The following is a 25338-nucleotide window of genomic DNA, read 5'->3' as shown; positions in this document are numbered from 1 at the left end:
GGATTAAAAAAAAAAAAAAAAACTAAGAAAACGAGCAGAGCGTGGGGTTCCGACTTGGCCCGGCCGCCAGCCAGGGCAGACGCTTTGTTTTGTAAATGTTCTTTTAAGATTATAATCTGCAACCCCCCTCCCCGCTCCTCTCTCTCTGCGTTGTTCAGGGTAGGTTTTAAGTTATGAGCCCCCAGGCGTGGGTGTAGAATGTGTTTGTGCGGGGGCGGCGGCGCGGAGGGAGGCCGGGGGCGGGCGAGACCTGGGCCCTCCGCTGGGCAATGGGGAGTCTGGTGGGTAACCCTGATGGGCGTGTGAAAGTCTGCGGCCGGAGGAAGTTGGTCCCACTCGGAGAGCGTGTGGCACGGAGGCTCCAGGCGAAGAGGAACTTGCGCACAGGGGCACGATACTCGGCCAAGGCGGGGAGGGCGAGGCGCCGCGGGGCCCGCGCTCGGAGCCGGCGGGCGGCTGCGCTGCAGAGCCTCCGCCAACTCGGGGGCTCGTGGCGGCGGTGACGAGCGCCTGCTGTTTACGGAGCAAGCTTTGGGGCGCCGTGTGTGGAGTAGGGCGGCCGAAGTCACGCGTGGTCCCGGCGGGCTTCCCGCCTCTCGCACGCTCGAGTGGGCATGTCTTGGGGTCCCGGAGACGGACGAGTCTGGCGGCGTGTAGGCCGTGGCCGGGCGAGACGTAATTTGCTGTTAATGAATCTTTTCCAGAAAGTCCGCGATCTCCAGCTAGAGGCTGTGAGTGCCCGCGCGCCAGGGCGCGCGCCGCCAGCGTCTGGAGGGTGGGGGTGGGGGGAATGGAAGACCGAGGAAGGAAGGAGGAGGGTTATGTGTATTTAGAAACAAACCTTAAAAAGAAACCAACGCGCTTCAAATAGGTATTCGCACAGCCTCGCTGCGTCTAGACTAGACAGCTCGGGGTTTTAGCTGTGTTTTCCCCCCCTTTTTTTCGTTTTGAGAAGAGGCTGGGGAGGGGTAGTGTGGTATTTGGTTCTAGGGGTAGCCTCTTGGAGAAAGATCCTTAAAATGGCCTGGGAGTAAAGACTAGGAGGAAATGGCCCACCCCAGAAGGTGGTGGGTGGTGAGTGCAGACAGACTTGGGTATTTCTAGCCATCTGACACTTCCTGTGGCACTGGAAACGGACACCGCGGGCCGAAATCAATCCTTACGAAGTGTTGGGTTCGGTTTTGCCAACAGAATTGCTTGCGTGGAAGGCATTTTAATTGTCAGCCTCAAAGACTCCTGTACGTGGACACTTAGGGAATACGCTCGTTCCTCGACCCTTCCCACTCCACCCTCGACCTGTTATCTGGTCTGAGTTTTGCAGTGTTGGTTTTCGTGTTTATTTTGGGCACGGTTTCAGCGCGTAGAGCGGAGGGGGGCTGGGGAGAAGGCGATGATTAATATGCCATCCAGGTTTAATCCGAGGCTGGCCTTCAGTGTGAGGGTATACACCGCCACGCACACCAATTGCCTTGGGGTGTTTAGGGGAGCGCGCGGGTTTCGGGCAGCAGGCGCCCGGCCGGCAAGTCGCGGCTGGGGCTCGGCTGGCCCCAGCGCTGTCCTTTGAGGCGCTGTCACCAGTAGGTGACTGAGAGTTAATTAGGAAGTGTTCTCCGGATCAATGGGCTGCACAGCTCATTAGCGATTCTCTCCAGCCCTTTGCAGGGCCGTCCTGGCCTCCGCCTCCCACACAGGCCGGGGCCCCGCGGTCCAGGCTGCGGGGAGCGCCGCTGGGAAGTGGGGAGGGGCCGGTAGCGAGGGACGGCGGGTAAGCGAGTGTAACTTCGCGGGGCGGCGCGTTGCGTGCGGCGCCTCGAGGCCCGCGCAGCCCGCTCTTTCTTCCTGCCCGCGGTCGCCTCCACTGTGTCTTTAACTCGCTCCCGCTCGCGTCGCTGCCTGGCTGCTCCTCCCCGCCTCCCTCGCCTATCTCTTGTTCTCTAAGCACGACGCCTGTGCTCCCCGCCCAGTTTGGGATTAGACAAGATAAAAATAGGACTGCCCAGCGCGCGGAGCTGTGACTGTGCCCCGGCAGCCGGGCTGGTGGGAGAGCGGGGGCCCGGGGCTGGGGAGGACCCGTGGAGCGCTCGGAGCGGCCAGCCCCTGTGGGCCCCCTACCCCCACTCCGCAGGCGCCGTCACGCTCCCCGGGTTCTGTCCGCCGTGAACCGTGCGGGCCGGGGGACCTGGGCAGGGTCTCCGCGCTCTCGCGGGTGTTGTTGGTGTGCCGGTGATAGATCGGTCTAGACAGGCATGCAGGCTCCCTCCCGGCTGAAGGACTAGAGGGGAGCGCGGAGAAGGCAGCAGACTCCGTGAGCTGCGAGTGAGCGAGCTAGCCTCCGGGCCCAGCGAGCTGCGTGGAGGAAAGGCCGTGGGGGTTTCTCTTAACCCTTTGAAGGCCGTGGTGGGGTAGTGTAATAGGGAAAGGTGGGGCAAAGAGCCTAGTGGAAATTCCTGGAGGCAGAGTAGCTCGCACTGGGGAGGAGCTGTGAGTCTGGGCCTAGGGTTTTCCTTTCTCTTAATGTGTGCACGGTCACATCCTGGTGCATCGGGCTCGATTCTTCCACAAACCAAACGCAGCTGCTAGATGATCTAGATTGACCAGGTAGTTCTCAGTCGGCGAGCTGTGAACACACACAACGAACACCCTCACTTTAAAAACTGAGTTTGAAAGACAGATGTAGACTCAGTGTTCCCAAAGAGAATTCATGCGGGTGTTCAAGGACGGGAAGGTCTGCACATAGCTATAGTCGGGTGGGGCCTCTGACCATGACTGCTGCAGACCAAGGACCAAAGCCTGAAATGCCCCGCTAGCATGTACAGGTTTGCACTGAAGAGAGCAAAGTGGCCTTTGAGTTGTCTCTATATAAATAGACACACTTTTAACCATGAACTTGTGGGGAGTTAGATATGTGCAAGGAGACAGCCTTCAAAGAGGAGTTGGACACTGATGTGTTATGAGATCCCATCATTTGTGTATATATATTAGGGGCTAATATTAAATTGGTCTAAAATTTTAATACACCTCTGCAGACATTTATCTAGTTCTTTCTAGAGCTCGAAATGGGCGGATGGGTTACCCTATACATAAATAACTTATTACTAACATTCCAGTCTCCTCCTCCCTCCTCTTCCTTTAAGAGTTTGTGGTCTTAAGGGATCCTCTGTTTACAGTTAAACTGCAAACCCATATTGGTCTGGCCTGGGAAAGAGCCACATTACAGGCAAAGCAAGAAGAATGGAAGTAGTAGGAATGCTCAGATTAAGATGTGCTCCTGAATGACATGTGCTGAGACAAATCAAGACACTTGGGCTCCGATGCCCTAATGGAACAAGAGATACATAAGAGATAAAGAACTGGCCAAGGGGAATGTAAACATGGGTATGCAAATACAGAGATGTATAGCGATATTCTGAGAGAAAAATCCCAGACTTTGTTGAGCTGGAAACTGGGGCAGAATTTCTGTAAGTGCGTTCCAGAGACAATAGCCCATTTAAAGGTGTGAAGAGGGTCACTTGGAAACACAAAAAGCATTCATATGCATACATCCATGCTTAGATACACAGGCTGAATGACAAACACTCCTCAATGCCTTACGAAGACTTTCCTGCCGAGTGAGTGAGACCGACTTGGGTACGGAAGAGTGGGCCACACAACCACATTCACACACTTATTCACAGGGAAATAATGTGTCTTTGGCTTGAAGGAAACTGATGGCCAAGCTAGCAGCCTAAAGGATGGATGGTGTGCAGTGAACTAGGATTACCTCTGGTTATAGTTTCTCCTCTAGGGGTGAGGTGGAGTGGGCAGCGGGTTGGTGATGAGCAGGTAGGAGCCTTTCTGTAGAGATTTTGAGTTCCTGACCTTGAGTGGCTGGATCGTGTAGCCACAAGAGGGGTAGCTTTCCACTTTGTGGTCAGGAGGAATGGCTGTTGCACTGCTGGGGTCCAATTTGCTAAGGTGGAACAGGGCCCCAGTGGGCTGGGAAGGAGAACAGGAAGAAGTGCGGCCTCTGGGAGGAATAAAAGGGAGGTATGTTTTCTTTTTTATATATTTTTTTTCTGGAGGAGACCGTGGCGGGGACAGCCTGTGTTGGGTGGATTATCAGGCGCCTCGGTGACCCCAGACGCGCATGTAAACTCCGGCTAGGGTATGGCTTGCCCGCGGCGTCGATTTGCTGCTGTCCCTCTTTGTCTAAGACCAGCCGGGAATTCCAGCTTTTATTGGGAAGACCGCACTTGGGTGGGGCCCGCGCCAGGCCGAGTGGGGCAGGGTCGGGCCGCGCTGGGCGGGAGGCTCGGAGCCCGTAGAACGGTCCTCCGGAGCAGCGGGCAGCCCTGGCAATGCCACCCCGGTGGTTTTCTCGAGGGCACCGGGCCCGGCGGACCCGGAGAGGCGCGGCAGGGCGGAGAACTTCGTCGGTCCATCTCGGCCGCCCCGCCCCACCCCTCTCCCTCCGGCCCGAGGCCGAAAGGAGCTCACAAGGCCCTTTGTTAGGCCCCGAGGTCACACTCGTGCCCCGGGGGCCGCCGATGGGTGGGAAAAAGCAGTGCAGCGGGTCAAGAGAGAGGCTTCTTATTGCCTCTGTGCCCCAGCCCATCTTCTGGATCGGGCCCGGTGGGGGGCCTCGCCCAGAGCTGGGTGGGGAGGCCTGGGCCGGCCCTGGCCCGCCCCGGCTTCTTTGCCAGTGTTTATGGCCGATGGGATTCCGTCTGCTTGCAAAACCGGACGCGCTGCTGAGGCCTAGGTGGTGGAGCCAGGAGAAGCCGCCGGGGCGGGAGTAAATGGTCTCCCCGCGGCCGCCCGGGTGGTAGCCGAGCCGCGTTTGTCGCGCGCACTTGGCCGGGGGCGTCCACTGGTCTCCAGCCCTGCCCGACGGCTTTCTCTGGTTGCCCTCAACGTGTTCCTCAGGAAGGGGTATCTGACTTTTTGCTGAGTGGAGTTCATTAACGATGCCTTTCTGTGCTATTTCTGTAGAAGGCTCCCTTTTGGGGCGCAAGCTCACCTCCAAGTGTTTACAATCGAGGGTCTCAGAAATGGGGGTCCTCACTCCGTCATTGTTATAGAGCTGTGTCTCCCCAGCCGGCACCCACGGGCTTCGCTCTCCATGATTAGAGAAGCGGGGAAGTCCACTCGGAGAAGATCCTGACAGCATAAAAAATAATTTGTGATCTAAAAGACAGTTTCCAGTATAATCTCATTATGCACCACAGACTCCCGATGTTATTTTGTGGAAGGCGGACAATGATCAATTTACATTGACCCGGGGCTGGGCGAGCTTTTAGATGGTAATTGCCATATTGATTTGCATGCAAAAAGGAGACCTGCTAAAATTAAAGACCGGAAGCTAAATTAAACTAAATTTATTGTCTAGGTGCAAACCAGGGGAACTGTTGGGGGATGGGGTTGAGTCAGGTCAGGGTGCCCAGGGGCGGAGCGGGTGAGAGGACCCTGGAGCCTCGGAAGGTCGCAACTTTGGAACGCGATCTTTTGGCCCTTGTGATTTCATGTGGGGAGGGGGATGTGTTTAGGAAAAAAGTTATAAAAAGACAATTTGCATGAAGTCACTAGGATCTTTCCAATGCTAATAGGAACTAATAGGGGGAGGAGAGGTTTATTAGGGTTATAGGGGTCTTTCAGCACCATTTCCGGCGTCCCTCCCTCCCATTTTCTATTGTTCTGCCTGGCCAGGCGCTCGCATCGTGCTAGGGCCACCAAAAGCTCTTGCATTTGAAGAGTTAAAAAAAAAAAAAGCAGCCCGTCCCCCCCTTCACCGCCTCGCTCTCTCCCCCGCCCCTTCCTGGAGCGTTAGACCTTTCGGAGAGAGCGCACCGCGGCAGCCAGGACCGTTGGCGCTGTAGGGAGTTCCTCCCCGGACGCTGCGGTCCCAGGCTTGGCTTAGACGGCCATCGGCTTTGGGAAGCCGCTCCTCTCCAGGTGACCAAAGTAGCTGGTGTAGGGGTGGGTGGAGGAAGGCGTCTGCCCTGGCCGCAGTCTAGTGGTGCCCGGGACTGGGGGGGGTGGGAATCGCCTCCCCTCCGGGGATGGGAGGGCCCGCCCCGCCCCGCCCCGCCCCGCCCCGAACTGGGTGGGGGCCGGGGAGGGCTGGAAACCCTGCCCGTTCGCCACGGCCGGAAAGTTTAAAAAAGAGAAAGAACGCCACTTGCAGAGGGCTGGCCTGGAGCCAGGGGCGGCCGGCCTGCGGGGGCGTGCTCAGCTGGCTAGCGGGGTGAGCGCCCCGGCGCCTCCGTCTCCCCTCAGTCCCTCCCGCCGCCGAGGCCCCTGCACACCCGGTCGCACTGCGGAGCCATTTCGCACATCCGGAGCTTCAGCGTCTGGAGGAGTAACCAGTCCAGGGCCGGGAAGCCCGAGTGTCTGGTGCCCCTGCCCTTCCCCATCGAGCAGAGCCGGAGGTGGCTTTGGCAGGCTCCGCGGGTGTGGGTAGTTCCCGGAGCATCTGAAAGCCTGGGGCAGACCCGGAAATTGGGGATAAGATGGGAAGGGCATATTGGGCCCTGAGGTTTGCCGCCGGGCGCTTCTGTGAAGAAAGGTTGGGGAAAGGACAAGATAGCCCATCCCCCGGCTTGCGCTTTTGTGGGGACTCTGGGTGGCCCAATAGAACATCTTGCTGGCGTCTTCCATCTTAATTCCCTCTGCCACACTACTTTGTTCCCTGGGGTTTTTCCTTTAAATCCTAGGAAAGGTAGATGGAGGAGCTCCCTCCAAATGGCTTTTGCTCTATCTAGATAATTTGATTTATTGCTTTATGTGGCAAAACTGGGGTGGCAAGCCTAGCTCCTAGTACCAGTAGTCAGCACTTTTCCCAGAGACCTGAAAGGAGTCGACCCACCTACCCCTGACTATTCTGGGGTGCTGGAGGGACGGGAAAGGGGAGGCTTGTTGAGAGCATTGGCCTTACACCAGAGTATAACAACGTAGGGAGATTTGTAGGATGTAGGGGGAAATGGTGAAAGACTTTGAGTGGACCAGGAGATGACTAGATATAGGAGAAACTGTGTTCGAGGCTCACTGTAGACCAAGTGACATAAGTGTTAAGCACTCTATCTCGTTCTTGGGTACATAAGGCCTAAGGAAGCTTTTCAGAGGAGAGAGTATGTGAAAATCAGGATTTCACATGGCACAATTAGACCAATAATTGGCTCCTCTCCGCAACTCCAGGACTGAGTTTGACCGTGGCCCATTTTTTACTAGCTGTGTGACCTTGGGGGCAAGTTATTTATGGCCTTTGAGCCCCAGTAAGTTTTTTCATTTGTAAGACTGGGAATAATTATCCACCTTTAGGATCTAAATAGAATACTTGGCACATAGTAGGCCCCAAGGATGAATAATTGCTTTGAATGACTTGTCATGTTCCTATAGGTTGCTCCTCCATTCCCTGCTGCCCCTGAGACCCCCTGAGACTTGCTAGGTCTGTGTCCTGGGACCCAAGGATGCAGATTTAATCTCCCCTACGAGGGTATTCTTCTAGGTCCGTCTTCCTGGGTTCCTCTTTCCCTTTGTTACCGTAGTTTGCATTCTGCCTTTTAAAGGATTCCATATGAAAAGACTTGCTTCTCCCCCGCCCCCCAAGTGGGATCATTATATGGTTAGGAACTCATTTCAGAACCGGTATCTGGGTACCCTTTGGCAAGGCTTCCTGGCATTATTTCGGGGGGGGGGGACAATGGTGTCTAGAGGGGCAAGACCTGGTTGGAAGAGGTGAGAGAGGGTGGCCTGGTACAGAGGCCAGAGGTGCTGTGGTTTGTTTGATAAGGATTAAGTCCGGATGTTATGAGGGCTCAATGTGGTTTTCAACAAAGTCTGCCAGGGATTGCTTCTTTTATATCGATATGTATTTTAAAAAATTACTAGCATGAGAAGAAAACCAGACCTGTATGGATCCAGGCCGGTAGTAAGCTACTGTGATCAGGTTTCCTACTCGACTCCCAGAGGGGAAGTCAGTGTTTGATTGAAGCTACACTTGGTTCTTGACTCTCAGGGGATGCCTGCTCTGAAACAGGAGCCCTCCCTCCCTTTCTCTCCTCCTCTCCCCCTCCTCCTCCCTCTTTTTCCCTTCTTCCCCTAAAAGCCTTTGTGCTGAAAGAGCTTCAGTAGGCACGAATCCCTGGTCCCTCTCTAAAGAATGCCTTACAGCCTTTGCTGACATTGTTTTGTGAACAGTGGGTTTTACCAGGCCAGCAGTTTCCCCCCGATTTTAGCCCACGATTTTAAAGGTAGTCTATGGACAAGATGCACCTAACTGCAATGATTGCCTCAGTGTGTAGCCTGGGCCGGGCTTGGAATCTAGAGACGCCTTAACCTTTGCCCTAGGGGCCCTCCTGGAGGGGGGGTGAAGGTGGGGAGCTCGAGGACTGATTGTTTTCGAGGATCTGTTTGTTCTCTCCAGCCACCGAGGCTGAAGGTGGAGTTGGGCAAGTCTGAGTGTCTGTTCCAGCTTTGGGTCTGATTTTAAACTTGGTTTAATTGGAGAAACTCCTAGGCATTTAACAGTTCTGTACAAATGCAAACTTGAAATAGCTCGAGGCCTACGTCATTTAGGAAAGAATAAATGAAGTACAGGAACGTCCAAACTATGTAAATCCTAGCGTTGTCTGCCCTCCCATAAACACATGACAAGTGCCAATGCATTTCCAGTCAAAACACCAGTGGAACCAGCAGCCTCCATCCTTTGTATTTATTATTTTATTAACAGCATTTTACACAACATTTAACAAGCACAGCCTGCTCGCTTTGCACCAGGACTCTAAGCAGGCGAAGGGGTGGAAAACGGATGGAGGTGGTGGGGGGAGGAGTGGTTGCTAGAGGACATCAACTAGAGAAATCTCATCAGATGGGTAGGGAAAGCAGCACTGGGGGTTTATTTCTACTGGCCACAAGGAAGACAGACATAGTGCTTTGGAGGAAGAAATCCTCTCTCCCATCCCAGGAGGAAAGTTGTACAGCTGTGATATGTCTGGTCTCAGTTTTGATTCCAGAGGGTAGAACAGGGTATGTTTCATGATACTCTGCCCATTGGTTATTGGTGATTTTCAAAGAATAAGTATTTGTCTGCTATCGTTATTCGATATCCTGGTGGAAAGTTTATAACGAAAAGTAATGCCTTTCTTAAGTCATAAAATGAGCCTTGTATGCTTATTTAATTAAAATCTATTTAAGGACCGATTAGGCGTGTAATTTGCACTAATAATGATGATTATGGAAATGTTCAACTTAACCAAAAATCATAAAGGAGACATTTTGATCAGTGGGGCGGCCAGTAAGTATTCAGTGAGTTGGGCAATTTCCGAAAGACAGGAAGCATTCCGCTGAGGGCTGCAGAAAGTGCAGACCTGTCTGGCCTCTGTGACATGGCATGGAGAGGGGCAGACCTCCCTGTCCCGGCCCCAGCCTGGCCAGACCCCACTTTGCTGAGCATGGAAACCAACCCTGCGAGTCTCCATAACCTTTATTCTCATGATGCTTCCCTGAGCTTCCAGAAGGAGTAAACTCTCGGAGAGGGCTGATGAGCCACACGGAAATCTCTGCGAAATGGCGGTGCTCTTTTGCTTTAACAAACAGCGCTGACAAACGCATGCTTCCTTGGCTAGCCTTGGCTGGAGCCTGGAGGGGTAGGGGGAGAAGGGGTCCCTTGTTCCGGAGAAACCTGCCAGCTGCTGGGCTTGGTGCGAAGGCAGCGAAGGCAGACACAATGCTGCTGTTGTTGGTTTGATCTCTAACTGTGGATTGTTAGTCTGGCTTTAACTATGTGGTAAGGGGGGAATGTGAAGGCTGTTTACAGCGAGTGCAAATAATGTGACAGCTGTTGGCGCGCGAGCAGCGCTGCGCCTCCTCAGCACTTACACAAAGCGCGCACTATGCAGGCCCATGGACGAGCTGCAGAGGTGGCGGCCACTTTCTGGCCAGCGCATCCCCAGATGAGAGAAAGCTCCACGGCACACCCACCCCCCATCCCCAACACACATCTTTATGACTTCCCAGGATTGTGGTGGGGTGCAGGATGGTTTGTATGTTGTGGTTTAGGGAACTTGTGGTGAGGCAGAGGTGGCGGGAGAAGGCCCACGGGGCTGTGAGTGTCACCGTGTTGGTGGGGTTTGGCCAGGATCCGTTGAACTGGGTCCTCAGCTGTTTGTGACAGAGAGTTTTTAAGATTTGGGAAAATAACTTTCAGCCCTAAGTAAGCTTATTGGAAAGAATGTGTTATTAACTGAAAGCTTTCTGGAAATTGCAGAGGCTCTGAAGGCCGTTGTTCCCCTCTGAAATGGCCCTGTTATTCAGACAAGTTAGAGACAGGCGGGTGCTGTGTTCTGTGCACTCGGCACTGTTTCCAGCTTGGAAATGCAAGTGTGCAGGTTCAGTACCCTAAGGGGATGTATTTTGGGGAAGGGAGGTCAGATTGGCTTTTGATTACCCACATCCCTTAACCTTTTCTCCCAAGCCTTCCCGTTTTCAAGAACACATTTGCCTTCAACTGCAGGACGCAAAGGTGCGTCCTGAAGCCTGCCCACAGCACCACCTACTCTGACTTCATCAACTAGATGCCCACAGCCACAGGCTTTCTCTGAGTTCCTGGTACCCTGCCAGGCCCTGCAGAGAGGTGCCAGGGTGGGAGGGAGAGGAGTTGGTGGCGGCAGTTACCCACTAGGCCAGTCCTGGAGGTTCGTGGCTGGCCCAAGCAGGTGGACTTAGGATGGCAAAGAATGTGGACCTGCCTCTGGACCGTCCTGGGGCAAGCCGGGTGTAAAAGTCCACTCCTCTCCCCCATGAATCCCAAGGTTGAAGCCTTCCAAGCCCCCTGGCACCTGCCTGGTCCTCCCTGGGTTTTGGAAGATCATTTAGGGCTGACTTAATTCTATATTCTACCTTTCTGCATGACTTTGGCCTCTGGGTGTACAGCCTACAGGATATCTGCAAATCTAACTCATTCTCTCCTCCCCCCGCCCAGCACCGCCCCCTCCCCAAGTCTGCTCTCTAAGTTTTAACATGGACTTCTACATCTAGTTGGGTTTCCAATGGGGAGCTGGGAGATGCTTCTGGAGTGAGACATGAACTTCGGTGCCAGTTCTATAAATTGGTCTCTTTTTATGACGTGTGCCATTTTCTGTAGGAATGTTGCTTGCAAAACGAGTTTCGCCTTGGAGGAAAGGCGGAAAGATAAACAAGCCTGCAACGCCAAAACACTGGCAGTCTTTCCCTCCTTCCAGCTCTCTTAAAGCAGCCGGGCTGTATTTCCAGGATTAGACTTGTGCATGTGAGGAGGGACTCGCGTTGGCTTTTTTTCCCCCAAGCAAATGCAAATTAGAGAAAAATAATTTTCTTTCAACGATATGCAATGTATTAGTCACTTGTTATCGTGCTCCGAGGCAGGCCTCATTTGCGCGTCTGCCAGCTCGCTCACATCTGCTCGGCGCTGTTCGGGGCATTTTAACCTTGGCGGTGTCGTGTCTAGTCCCACGGATCAAGGAGGAGTAATTAAGCCCTGAACAGCTACAAAATTCATGGGCCCCATCTATACCGCAGTTGTTCCATGGCTTTGTTTGGGTGCTCTGAGTTCCATGACTGAGTAGCAGACATGGGATTCCTATTGTTCCTTGTAAAGAAAGTGGGTGCCCCTCTCCTTCTCTGACCCTCATCCCAGCCTTTCTGGGACTCCCAGGCTCTGCACAATCAGTGAGAGACTCACTTGCAGATCGCAGGACCCCTGCCTTTTACGCATCTTTTATGCATTAAAAGTTCCTTTGTGCTTCCTGTGTATACTAATGATAGCTGTTGTTATTAGCCTTACGGTATAGCTTGTTCCCTTCGGTGGTGGGGGGGGGGGTAGCGGCGAAGGCATTCGTATTTTACTCCTACAAAGCCCTGGTGAAAACAAAAGTTCATTGACACAGCCTTTGGAGGCGTAGTGTGGAACATTTATTCTGGATTTGCCCCCAGGTTGTGTAGACTCCCAAGTGGGGAACCAGTTCTGCAAGGACTAGACCAAAGGGGGCAAGTGGTTTATTTTTGCGTGGAGTGGGGAGAAGAGTAAGGAGGGATTCCTGGCTTTTGACTTGGGTTTCTGTTGCTGGGTGGCCTCCTGTGAGGGGACACCTGTTTCTAAATTCGCCCTCTCTTGAATACACACGTGGTTCCCTGACTCCCCCTGTGGCAAAACCATGAAGGAAAGTGAAAGGAACAAAAAGCTGGTGGGGTGGCCTGGACAGATTATCCGGGGAGAAGGGCAAGTGTCCCCCATTGGCCTGTGAGAGAGAGGTTGGGGACACCTGACCCCGGGCCATGGGCTCTGCCTGGAGGAGGGGAGTGTAGCGGGCATTCCAGGTTCGGCAGCGACCCTCAGGGTCAGCCCTTGCAGATTACACCCCGGACCCCAATCCCCGAGATTCGCACCCCTCCCACGTTACAGTAGGCGACACTTGGCTCACATCTTTGTAAGGGGAAGCGTCCAGAGCAGCAGCGCTCTAGTATGATCGGAAGGGAACCCAGAACGATGGCGAGGAGGGGTCTGCCGTGCCCATTCCCCCGGTGGACTCGGCGGCGTTTCCCGGGAGGTCTCGGATTCTCCCTGCGCCCACCCCAAGTTTCCTTTCGTCAGATTCGTTGATGGGGACAGAAGGTGCGGCGGGGCCTCGGGAAGGGGCACCACGGAGAGCGCGCCAGGTCGTAGGGTCCGAGGGGTGACCTAGGGTCGGGAACTGGGGCGGTCGGGCCGCCTCCGGGGAGCCTGCTGGAGTTCCTGGAAGGCTCGGCGGGGGCGCGCCGCGAGGGCGTGGGTGTGTGCCGTGGTGCGGCCCCGCGCGCTGGGACCTCCGCCGAGGAGCGGCGAGGAGGAGCGGGCGAGCCCCGAGCAGCACGGGTGTGTGTGGTGGGAGAGAAAATCCCTTTGTTGCCGACCGATCACGCTCCGGGCTGAAGCTCCTCAGCCCGGGGCGGGGGCGCCCCTCCCCCTTTCTTCTTCGCCGGGGCCAAGTTCGCTCCCAGCCCGTGTGGCTCTCTGCTCTGACCCCGACGCCCCGGGAGGAGGCCGGGAAGGTTCTGGGTGCTCCAATGGTCCGGGCCGGCGAGTTTCCCCTTCCCCCTCCCTCTTACTAGTGCAAAACTTGGAGGTGTGGGCGGGGATGCCCTTGCAGGCTATGGCTGTGGCTTGGAGTGTGCCAAGAGGCAGCACCTGGGCCGGCTGGATCACTTCCCTCACCCCCAACTCTCTCGGGGGAGGGGGTCGGGAGGGGCTGGGACCAGGCCAGCCACCTCCCTCGACCACACCCCTGGAAGCCTGCGGTTTTGCCTCCCAGGGACCTGGGGGGCAGCCTTGGGGTCTGTTACTCCCCAGCAGACCTGGAGGACCCATGCCACACTGCACATCCGGAAGAGCTTTTCTCTTCTCATCTTCCACCCCACACACCCCACCCCCACCCCTCACATCCTAAAATAGGAACTTCTTCACCCGTCCCTTCCTTGAAACCCGGAGCACAGCGCTGCTGCTGTGACGCAGTCTGTGTTTGGAGCAACCCCAGGAAGGGCTGGCGGGTGGTGAGGTTTGGGCTTCTGTAAAATCTACACAGTTCTGCTGAAGGTCCCTCCCTGCTGTGACCCCTCTCTGTTGCTGCCTCAGTCTCCCCGCAGGATGAGGTGGTACTGCCCCAAAGAAACTGTGCTGTGATTCTGGAGCTTACTACACAGTATGTTTAGTGGAGTCAGATACTATTCAGTGAGGTTAAACGTGGCCAGCACCAGCTATTGCCAGGCAAAACTCAAGTCCATAGTGCAGCTTAATCCTTTGGAAAACACAGTGCCAAATATTTACAGAGGGGACCAAGGTTGGAGAGATTAGGCCACCTGCCCAGAGACATGCGGTGGGTAAGGGTGGGAGCCAGGAGGCTGTGGTGACCATGTTCTCTACAGAGAACCAGCCATGCAGTAGCGAGACCCCTCCCTGAAGAGTCCTCGGCCAGAGGACCCCAGCACACTGGCTGGGAATGCCTGCCTGGCCACCTGAGCTGGAAGCCCTTGCTTGCGAACCTCTCCAGTCCTTCTGGCCATTAACTGCTGGATAGCTGCCGGTAGTGACAAGGGGAACCTAGTGAGAGAGATCCCAAGAAAAGACCCTGAGATGGGCCACCCTCAGTGCCTGTGTGGACAGCAGGGAGGCGTGAGCAGAGGTAGTTTGGTGGCCATGCTTTCCATATTGTCAGTGCCACTTGACAAGTGTAATAGGCAGACTTTTAACTGGTCGGAGCCTCAAGGGTGGGGCAGTGGAAAGTGGCCTAGTGCAGGAGGGGCGGGGNTCTCGGGGGAGGGGGTCGGGAGGGGCTGGGACCAGGCCAGCCACCTCCCTCGACCACACCCCTGGAAGCCTGCGGTTTTGCCTCCCAGGGACCTGGGGGGCAGCCTTGGGGTCTGTTACTCCCCAGCAGACCTGGAGGACCCATGCCACACTGCACATCCGGAAGAGCTTTTTCTCTTCTCATCTTCCACCCCCACACACCCCACCCCCACCCCTCACATCCTAAAATAGGAACTTCTTCACCCGTCCCTTCCTTGAAACCCGGAGCACAGCGCTGCTGCTGTGACGCAGTCTGTGTTTGGAGCAACCCCAGGAAGGGCTGGCGGGTGGTGAGGTTTGGGCTTCTGTAAAATCTACACAGTTCTGCTGAAGGTCCCTCCCTGCTGTGACCCCCTCTCTGTTGCTGCCTCAGTCTCCCCCGCAGGATGAGGTGGTACTGCCCCAAAGAAACTGTGCTGTGATTCTGGAGCTTACTACACAGTATGTTTAGTGGAGTCAGATACTATTCAGTGAGGTTAAACGTGGCCAGCACCAGCTATTGCCAGGCAAAACTCAAGTCCATAGTGCAGCTTAATCCTTTGGAAAACACAGTGCCAAATATTTACAGAGGGGACCAAGGTTGGAGAGATTAGGCCACCTGCCCAGAGACATGCGGTGGGTAAGGGTGGGAGCCAGGAGGCTGTGGTGACCATGTTCTCTACAGAGAACCAGCCATGCAGTAGCGAGACCCCTCCCTGAAGAGTCCTCGGCCAGAGGACCCCAGCACACTGGCTGGGAATGCCTGCCTGGCCACCTGAGCTGGAAGCCCTTGCTTGCGAACCTCTCCAGTCCTTCTGGCCATTAACTGCTGGATAGCTGCCGGTAGTGACAAGGGGAACCTAGTGAGAGAGATCCCAAGAAAAGACCCTGAGATGGGCCACCCTCAGTGCCTGTGTGGACAGCAGGGAGGCGTGAGCAGAGGTAGTTTGGTGGCCATGCTTTCCATATTGTCAGTGCCACTTGACAAGTGTAATAGGCAGACTTTTAACTGGTCGGAGCCTCAAGGGTGGGGGCAGTGGAAAGTGGCCTAGTGCAGGAGGGGGCGGGGTGGGGGGAAAGGAAAGGGGCCAAGACTTGGGACCTGTGGTCTGCCCTCACATCTTTTCATAGAGGGTGGGTGTGCCCCTACTCAGGGATGCCAAGGTTGGAGTGATGGCTTATGATCTTGGTCCCTCAACCCCCTTCTGCCAATCAGGCCCCTCTCCCCAGTGTCCAGGCCAAGCTCAGTGCGCTCATCGTAACCCTTGGCTGTGGAGCGAGTGACTACTCAAGAGTCTGTCGAGGGTGACCCAAGCTCTCCTATGCATTCCATTTCCTTGGTGCTAAGAGCTAGAGACCACGCAGTGTGCAGTGTGCAGTGTGCATGCCTGCTTCTCGCAAGCCAGGTCTCTCTACTTGGCCCTGGATGTTCCAGCAGGCAGCTGGAACAGTTCCCAGTCTGTTCTTTAGAGACCCACACCCTCCCCATCTGACCTCTTCTCAGCCGTCTTTCCTCTTCATCCCTATCCACACCTTTATCCACTTCTCTCCACTACTAGAAAAAGGGGTTAAAACCCAGATCCAAGGTGCAGCTTTGCAGCTCACAGTAGAACAGGTTGGTGCTTGTAAAGTGCTTTTCATGAGTGACTTCACACATCTTGGCACTTCTGGAAGCACAGCCTGCATTTGGAAGAAGTGGGGATGGAGGTGGGCATTGAAAATAAAAGCAAACAAGCTTCATCTATAGCTGCAAAGCACCCTGAGGCACTGTTTGTCATTGAAATCAGATCATTTGCCCTCTCCACCGTATTCTGCTGCCAAGGGTCAGCGACATCAGTTTCGAAGCACTTGGCCTTAGAGGTAAAAAAAAAAAGGCCCCAGCTATTTCAACAGCAGCTTCTAGAAGTTCGATGTCCCTATACTTTGCCTCCCAGTCTCTTTTTGTTTCTTACCCCAATGTCCCCTTCATTGTACATGCCAGAGAAACCAGGGTGGGGTGTAGGTAAAGGTGACCCCTGTTCTTCAGTAGAGGCTTGGTGTGAGCCGTATGGCCTTTGCAAAGGAGGCCCCTGCTTTTGTGGGTTTGGACTGCTCTTTGTCACCCAGGAGGAGGGCCTCCTGCGAGCCAGGGCCATTGCTCATTGGCCCTTTCCACTCCTCTCCGTCTTCGGCCAGGAACCCGAAGAGTTAAAAGTCTTTAGCTTGTTGCAATGAAATTATGGCTGGCAGTGGCGCCGCTGTTTGTTCAACAGACCTCCACTTTTAAACAGTTCACAAAAAGTTCATGGGGCAGCTAAAGATTATAAGTGTGTGTCTGTGTGTGTGTGTGTGTGTGTGTGTGTGTGTGTGTGCGCGCGCGCGCACGCGCGCGCGTTCATGTATGCATAAGTCCACAGCAGGATCCAACAATGTATTCCCCCCTTTTGCTTTTATGTTCAGCCCCATCCTCCACCCCTTTCCTCCCAAAACACACACACACGACAGTGAACCACTCCGCTAGCCTCAACCCTCCATCTGACCCTGTGCATTTGAGAACACTTCATTCTGATGGCTGGTATCATTTATCTGTGCGCCATAAATATGGAAAACCCCGAAAGTGGAGCCCTGGAGAAGGGGAGATGCTTTGAAAGCACCCAGTAGGTCCAGGTGCCTGTAAACTGCAGTCACATTTCTGCTAAGTCCAGGTGGCCTTTGCTGAAGAAAGGCCCTTTGAATGGAAGCAACTGCTGGCCTTTTCGGGGCTGGGCCTCAGTATAATGAGTCTGTTTCCCAAGAAGGTGCCGGGAGGTCCTTTGCACGAGGTGTCTACTTAAGGGAGGTGGGTAAGAGGCAGGTTTGTTTGTTTTTTTTTTTTTTGAGTTTTGCTCTTATTGCCCAGGCTGGAGTGCAGTGGCGTGATCTCGGCTCACCGCAACCTCCACCTCCCAGGTTCAAGCGATTCTCCTGCCTCAGCCTGCCGAGTAGTTGGGAAATGCAGGCACACGCCACCATGCCCAGCTAATTTTGTATTTTTGGTAGAGACGGGGTTTCTCCTTGTGGGTCAGGCTGGTCTCAAACTCCTGACTTCAGGTGATCCACCCACCTCAGCCTCCCAAAGTGCTGGGATTATAGGCGTGAGCCACCTTGCCCGGCTGGAGGCAGCTTTTTTAAAGGGGAGGCCAATTTTTAAGAATGGGGACACCAGAAGATCGAGGTTCATCAGGCACACACTTCTTCTCTCATCCTTTTCTTGGGGGTTTGATTGAGTGACCCTTTGGTTCATGATGTAATTTCTGCATTTCATCATGGCACAGTGAGGGGATGGCATGGTGCAGTCCCACTGCTGTAGCTTGATGACGGGGACACACTGGCATCCGGGAATGATGCTCCACCTTCTCTGTTATCCTACCCAGGATGTCTTCCTTTTGTTAGAAGGGGCAGCAGGGGCCGGAGAGGGGACACTGCCACTACATTGAATGTGCCTTGTGGTCTGCCCAGCACCAGTGGTGGCCTTCCCCACTTGATTTGTGTATTTGCAAGATGGAAGAAAAGCCCACGAACCCTTATAGAACCTTCCCCAGCAGCCAAGTCAGTCTTTTTGGGGTGCTATGGCTAGCCCACTGGAAGAGCTGCTGTCTGGAGACCTTTCCTAGGGAAGTAGCTTTCCAGAACCCCGTCATGCCTGATGCCTCTGCAGATTTCTGCCTTTTTCTTGGACCCTTTCTCTCTCTTCCAGCCTCATTGTTGAGCTCTAACTATACATGGTGTGTCGGTGCATGTGGATTTTGATTAACAGACGTTCTTCTATGGATGGGGGCCCATGGGGGATGCTGGTGGACAAAAGACCTAGTTAGGACAAAGAAATGAGGAAGTACAGACCGGCTTTGGGATTCCATCCCCAGGTGTCCCCTAACCCCACCCTCAGTCACTCTCACAGAAAAGTCCCCGGACCTGGTGCCTCCAACCCAACCGACCTGGCAGTCTGCTCCGTGTGCTAAAGTGTAAAAGCAAGCATTTGCATATTTTTTCCTTCTAACAAAGGAAATGTGTCGACTTAGGGAACATTTGGGCTTTCGGAAACTGTGTGGGTGGGTGTGTGAGGGAGGAGAAGAAAGTTCCCCTGATGATCTGCACACCAATTATTTCACACCCAGGTTTGGGTCCCGTGGAAAAATGCCATGGCCAGTCCGGACAAGGGACACCGAGATGTGTTTGTGAGCAGGGAATTGCCGAGGGCCATCGGTCCCAGGCATTAAAGGCTCCCCTACTTATTAACCCAGCATTTAACAGCAGGATATGGGCTGAAGCGCAGTCAAAAGAAACGGCTCAACCTCCAAAGAGCAATTAAAATCCTGCACGAGGATAAATCACGCGCCGTGATAATCCTGTTAATAAAATGCAGCTTGTCCTGACCCTTCACTCATGCAGCAAACTAGAATGTGATGTGGGTGGGGGCGGTGGGCAGAGGAGGTAAGAGGGGGTGGGAGGTGGTCTGAGCTCCTCTGCCTTGGCAACCTCCCCCTCCCAGGAGGTGGAAAATGGGTGACTTCTGCTGGCTCCCCATGTGCCAGCGGCTTGGAGCCCATCAGCCAGGGCTGCTAAGACTTCTGTGCTCGCTAATGATTTCTCGTCCCCAGTGAGCAGGCGTCATTGAATTACTCAGCCGCCTCCCTCTGTAGCTTCCAGGCAAAACCACCCGGGTTAGGTGCTTAATCTAATCCAGGGCTCCGGTGGGGCAGGTCACCAGCCCACCGACTCTTTTTCACCCTCAATCTGTAAGTCACACACACGACAGCCTTGGAAATTCAGCCCTAGAAACGCAGGTAGTTGGAGACCTGGACCTGCTGCTCACCTCGCTATTGTGCCTTCCACCCTTCCCTTTTGGCCCCAGGAGAGATCAGCTGTGTGCCTCCCAGTGATGCAGCATCCCTGAACCTATTGTCAGAGCCTCCCCTTGTTGAATCAAGTCTTCTCTACCTTCTTTAACAAGTGGCAAGAATGAATGACCACTGTACACTTTCAGAGGAAAGGGGGTGGGCGGGTGCTGTGGTGTGTCCTGGATGCATTCTGTGCCTTGGATGAGGCTGCCTGTTTCGAATTAAACTTCTTCCCCAGCCCCAGCACCTCCTACCAGGGAAGCTGCCTGCCCCTCCGCTGTCCCTTCGAATCAGGTGTCTGTCCTTGGCTCCCAGACCACTGTAGACAGCAGGCACAGCCTGCCTTCCCGATCTGCATCCTGTATGAATCACCTAGAAAGAAGCCTTCTCTAGCACCCTGTTTGGCTCTCCTTTACTGAACCTCCTGGGATTTTTTTTTTTTCTTTCCTTTAAACAGACTAGACGCTTGAAGCAAAGCTGCCATCCCGGAAGACGACATGCTCTCAGCAACCCCCCTGTATGGGAACGTTCACAGCTGGATGAACAGCGAGAGGGTCCGCATGTGTGGGGCGAGCGAAGACAGGTGAATGCTCCCACCTGGGCCAGGCCTGAGGGGAGAGTGGGCACCTTCCTCACGCTCCTGAGCGGAGCCCATGTCCATGCTGAAGCCCTCCTCACCTTCTCACAGCCACCGTGGGCCCAAAAGGGGTGGGAAAGAAAGAGCTCCTGCCTAGTCGGCCGCTCTTGATTTACAGTTTTAACAGGCAACCTGGCTCAGCGAAGCATTGCCGCCCTTTAAAAGATTAGCCCCTAAAGCGGCCTTTCAGTGCACTTTCGTCCTTAATTTATTATTTCATATTTATGAAGGAGAATTAATCCCAGTCTATATGCTGCTTTAACTCTAAATGTCAGGAGTGTGGGCCCAGGTGGAGCAGCATTCGATGTGCTTTTAAAACAAATAGTTTGCTCAGTAATAAATGGGGAGAGAGCCACCCTTTTCCTTCATTGAAGCCCAGGATCTCTCATTGTCCTCTGCTGCCTGTTCCAGGAGGCCACTGGCACCTGCTTTTGGTCGCCAGACAGCTCTGTTATGCCTCCTAATCAGTAATTTTGGAGTGTGGGGTGGAGGCAGCTAAGCAGTAGATGATTGAAGCTGCTCTTTGGGGTAATGAGGAAACTTTTCCTCTGCTGCTTGTCAGCGATTTTTATCCTGGGGATTTGGAAGTTGGCACCAAGCACTTTCTTTATCGATGCTCTCTGATAACAAGTCCCAGGGCAGCCGCAGCAGCCTGGCACAGATGTGCAACTTCCTCTTCAGCCTGGAACAGCTGACATTTGTATGATACTAGTGTGTATCCCCCTGTCATTTTGACAAAGGCAGTCAAATATGGCTTTTTTATCACCATGGAAACCAGTTTCGTAGGACATGGTCCCTAACTTTGTTGTGGGAAAAGTTTTGAAAGCCTACCCTCCTGGGTAACACGGAAGTGGTTGATGAGGCCACCAGCCCGTAGACTCCAGCCTTCCAGCCCCGTCTGGTCTTTGGCCGTGTTACCACTTCATGTCTACCCTCCAGGAGAGTTTATAAGGGTTGGCTGGGACAGCCAAGCTCCAGTTGGCCTACTTGACCTCTAGAGAAAAAGATCTTGAGGCAGAAGTGGTTGTGCTTAATTTCTGGCTTACCTACCTTGGGGACATCATATTTGTGATTCGTGAAAGCTTTGCATTTCCTTTGTTTTTCCTGGTCAAGTTGAATCACCATTTGGGGGCAACTTTCAATATGGGCCATTGACAGCTGGTGGGGATGGAGGGTTAAGGACAGTTTTAAAAATTGGGTTAGTAGAAACTGGTCTGTTCTGGGGAGATCTGTGAAAGATAGATTTAGTGAGGAATGCTTTCATGAAGTTGGTATATCCTTTTAAATAGGAAAATCCTTGTAAATGATGGTGACGCTTCAAAAGCCAGACTGGAACTGAGGGAGGAAAATCCCTTGAACCACAACGTGGTAAGAGATTAATAGCTTCTGTTGATGCCATATCTGCATGTCAGTGATCTGTAATCAATCGTATTAATTTGCAGGCCTTTAAAGGGTGGGGAATGGGGTAGGGGTGGTGGTTCAGAGCAGGGCTGAGTCGGAGGCCTCTGCGACAGGACAAGGCCCCCACCCAAGCTCTTCCTGTCTTGCCTTCCTGCCTCGCCATACATGTCCCTGTCCCCTAGTGACTGGTGGGATGTGTACTCTCTTTTCTTCCATAAGCTGAATGCCACATCAGCGTTCCCAGCTGGATAAATTTCCAGCCTCCAAGTAGCCCCTTAGGGTTTACCTTTCCAGTAAAATAAGAAACACAGGACTGTCACTTCAGACACAAGGGAGAGGAAGTCAGAAGACACAACCACAGTTTGACCCATGGCTTCTTTATTGATTTAGAAATGAGGCTGCTAAAGTCTTCTGTTCCTGTTGTCCCATCGAAGATTGTTTCTTGTTCTGTTAAGTCATGCCTTCCTGCACCCAGGGGAAATGAACACCCACCCCCAAGCCTGACAGGCCCAGGGAGGGTTAGTGTGAATTCTGTACCCCATGAGGGTGATGCTGAGAGTTTTGGAGTTGGTGGCTTCTCAGTTGTAGCAAAGAATTTTGCTGAGAAGGTAAAATCTTCAGACTTTTTTATTTTTATTTTTTAATTTTGATTTTTTTAGAGACGGAGTCTCGCTTTGTCACCCAGGCTGGAGTGCAGTGGTGCAATCTTGGCTCACTGCAACCTCCACCTCCCGGGTTCAAGCAATTGTCTTACCTCAGTCTCCCGAGTAGCTGGGACTACAGGCGCACACCGCCACACCCGGCTAATTTTTTTGTATTTTAGTAGAGATGGAGTTTCACCGTGTTGCCCAGGCTGGTCTTGAACTCCTGAGCTCAGGCAATCTGCCTGCCTTGGCCTCCCAAAGTGGTAGGATTACAGGCGTGAGCCACCGTGCCTGGCCACAATCTTCAGACTTAATAGATGACTGAATTAATATATGGGCCTCCAGTCCAAAGGGACCAACGTTTTCCCTGCTTCCGGGATACTAGTTGAGAGGTGAGAAGGCAGGCAGCAAAGGGGTTTGGATAAAGGGGAAGGGAAACAGACCCTTACCCCCCGAAGCCTGTCTTTAACCCTTTCTGCTTGAATGTTAAGGCTGATGGCACGTTGAACTAGTTGGCAGTGTCTTCGGGTACTGCTGCCTTGAAGGAGTGCCCTAGTAATACCCGTGTTGTTCTTTTGCAAAGGTGGATGCGAGCACGGCCCATAGAATTGATGGCCTGGCAGCACTGAGCATGGACCGCACTGGCCTGATCCGGGAAGGGCTCCGGGTCCCCGGAAACATCGTCTATTCTAGCTTGTGTGGACTGGGCTCAGAGAAAGGTCGGGAGGCTGCCACGAGCACCCTAGGTGGCCTTGGGTTTTCTTCGGAAAGAAATCCAGAGATGCAGTTCAAACCGAATACACCTGAGACAGTGGAGGCTTCCGCTGTCTCTGGAAAACCCCCAAATGGCTTCAGTGCTATATACAAAACACCGCCTGGAATACAAAAAAGTGCTGTAGCCACAGCAGAAACACTGGGCTTGGACAGACCTGCCAGCGATAAACAGAGCCCTCTCAACATCAATGGTGCTAGTTATCTGCGGCTGCCCTGGGTCAATCCTTACATGGAGGGTGCCACGCCAGCCATCTACCCTTTCCTTGACTCGCCAAATAAGTATTCACTGAACATGTACAAGGCCTTGCTACCTCAGCAGTCCTACAGCTTGGCCCAGCCGCTGTATTCTCCAGTCTGCACCAACGGGGAGCGATTTCTCTACCTGCCACCACCTCACTACGTCGGTCCCCACATCCCATCATCCTTGGCATCACCCATGAGGCTCTCGACACCTTCGGCCTCCCCAGCCATCCCGCCTCTCGTCCATTGCGCAGACAAAAGCCTCCCGTGGAAGATGGGCGTCAGCCCTGGGAATCCCGTTGATTCCCACGCCTATCCTCACATCCAGAACAGTAAGCAGCCCAGGGTTCCCTCTGCCAAGGCGGTCACCAGTGGCCTGCCGGGGGACACAGCTCTCCTGTTGCCTCCCTCTCCTCGGCCCTCACCCCGAGTCCACCTTCCCACCCAGCCTTCTGCAGACACCTACTCGGAGTTCCACAAGCACTATGCCAGGATCTCCACCTCTCCTTCAGTTGCCCTGTCGAAGCCATACATGACAGTCAGCAGCGAGTTCCCCGCGGCCAGGCTCTCCAACGGCAAGTATCCCAAGGCTCCGGAAGGGGGCGAAAGTGCCCAGCCAGTGCCCGGGCATGCCCGGAAGACAGCGGTTCAAGACAGAAAAGACGGCAGCTCACCTCCTCTGTTGGAGAAGCAGACCGTTACCAAAGACGTCACAGATAAGCCACTAGACTTGTCTTCTAAAGTGGTGGATGTAGATGCTTCCAAAGCTGACCACATGAAAAAGATGGCTCCCACAGTCCTGGTTCACAGCAGGGCTGGAAGTGGCTTAGTGCTCTCCGGAAGTGAGATTCCGAAAGAAACACTGTCTCCTCCAGGAAATGGTTGTGCTATCTATAGATCTGAAATCATCAGCACTGCTCCCTCATCCTGGGTGGTGCCCGGGCCAAGTCCTAACGAAGAGAACAATGGCAAAAGCATGTCGCTGAAAAACAAGGCATTGGACTGGGCGATACCACAGCAGCGGAGTTCATCATGTCCGCGCATGGGCGGCACGGATGCCGTCATTACTAACGTTTCAGGGTCAGTGTCGAGTGCAGGCCGCCCAGCCTCTGCGTCACCCGCCCCCAATGCCAATGCAGATGGCACCAAAACCAGCAGGAGCTCCGTAGACACCACACCATCCGTTATTCAGCACGTGGGCCAGCCCCCGGCCACTCCTGCCAAGCACAGTAGCAGCACCAGCAGCAAGGGCGCCAAAGCCAGCAACCCAGAACCGAGTTTCAAAGCAAACGAGAACGGCCTTCCACCAAGCTCTATATTTCTGTCTCCAAATGAGGCATTCAGGTCCCCACCAATTCCCTACCCCAGGAGTTACCTCCCTTACCCAGCCCCCGAGGGCATTGCTGTAAGTCCCCTCTCTTTACATGGCAAAGGACCTGTCTACCCTCATCCAGTTTTGTTACCCAATGGCAGTCTGTTTCCTGGGCACCTTGCCCCAAAGCCTGGACTGCCCTATGGGCTGCCCACCGGCCGTCCAGAGTTTGTGACCTACCAAGATGCCCTGGGGTTGGGCATGGTGCATCCCATGTTGATACCACACACGCCCATAGAGATCACTAAAGAGGAGAAACCAGAGAGGAGGTCCCGGTCCCATGAGAGAGCCCGCTACGAGGACCCAACACTCCGGAATCGGTTTTCCGAGATTTTGGAAACTAGCAGCAGCAAGTTACATCCAGATGTCCCCACCGACAAGAACCTAAAGCCAAACCCCAACTGGAATCAAGGGAAGACTGTTGTCAAAAGCGACAAGCTTGTCTACGTAGACCTTCTCCGAGAAGAATCAGATGCTAAAACTGACACAAACGTGTCCAAACCCAGCTTTGCAGCAGAGAGCGTTGGCCAGAGCACTGAGCCCCCCAAGCCTTCAGCTGAGCCGGCCCTGCAGCAGCACCGTGATTTCATCGCCCTGAGAGAGGAGTTGGGGCGCATCAGTGACTTCCACGAAACTTATACTTTCAAACAGCCAGTCTTCAGCGTAAGCAAGGACAGTGTTCTGGCAGGTACCAACAAAGAAAACCTAGGGTTGCCAGTCTCGACTCCATTCCTGGAGCCAACTCTGGGGAGCGATGGCCCTGCTGTAACTTTTGGTAAAACCCAGGAGGATCCCAAACCATTTTGTGTGGGCAGTGCCCCACCAAGTGTGGACGTGACCCCCACCTATACCAAAGATGGAGCCGATGAGGCTGAATCAAATGATGGCAAAGTTCTGAAACCGAAGCCATCTAAGCTGGCAAAGAGAATCGCCAACTCAGCGGGTTACGTGGGTGACCGATTCAAATGTGTCACTACCGAACTGTATGCAGATTCCAGTCAGCTTAGCCGGGAGCAACGGGCATTGCAGGTGAGCCCCCCCACCTGAATTTCAGTTACTTTACCGGTTGTCAGTTTTTTAATGTGTAAAGAGGATTGGGGGAG

At 53.9% G+C, this 25338-nt stretch overlaps 1 protein-coding gene across 5 annotated transcripts in view; it reads left to right on the top strand.

The window, feature by feature from the left end:
* The window catches only part of LOC108523529 (BCL-6 corepressor), a 128561-nt gene that overhangs the window by 83468 nt on the left and 19755 nt on the right, over positions 1-25338 (top strand). For all 5 annotated transcript variants that reach the window (XM_017864170.1, XM_017864171.1, XM_017864174.1 and 2 more), the window contains exons 2-4: positions 19625-19750; positions 21094-21172; positions 22433-25264. In XM_017864170.1, the coding sequence (XP_017719659.1) occupies positions 19665-19750; positions 21094-21172; positions 22433-25264 (2997 nt within the window). In that variant the 5' untranslated portion in view covers positions 19625-19664. The remainder of the gene's footprint in view (positions 1-19624; positions 19751-21093; positions 21173-22432; positions 25265-25338) is intronic.

Source organism: Rhinopithecus bieti, unplaced genomic scaffold (assembly GCF_001698545.2).
Source record: "Rhinopithecus bieti isolate Rb0 unplaced genomic scaffold, ASM169854v2 scaffold_75139, whole genome shotgun sequence".
Lineage (NCBI taxonomy): Eukaryota > Metazoa > Chordata > Mammalia > Primates > Cercopithecidae > Rhinopithecus > Rhinopithecus bieti.
This window is presented reverse-complemented; position numbering and strand designations above follow the sequence as displayed.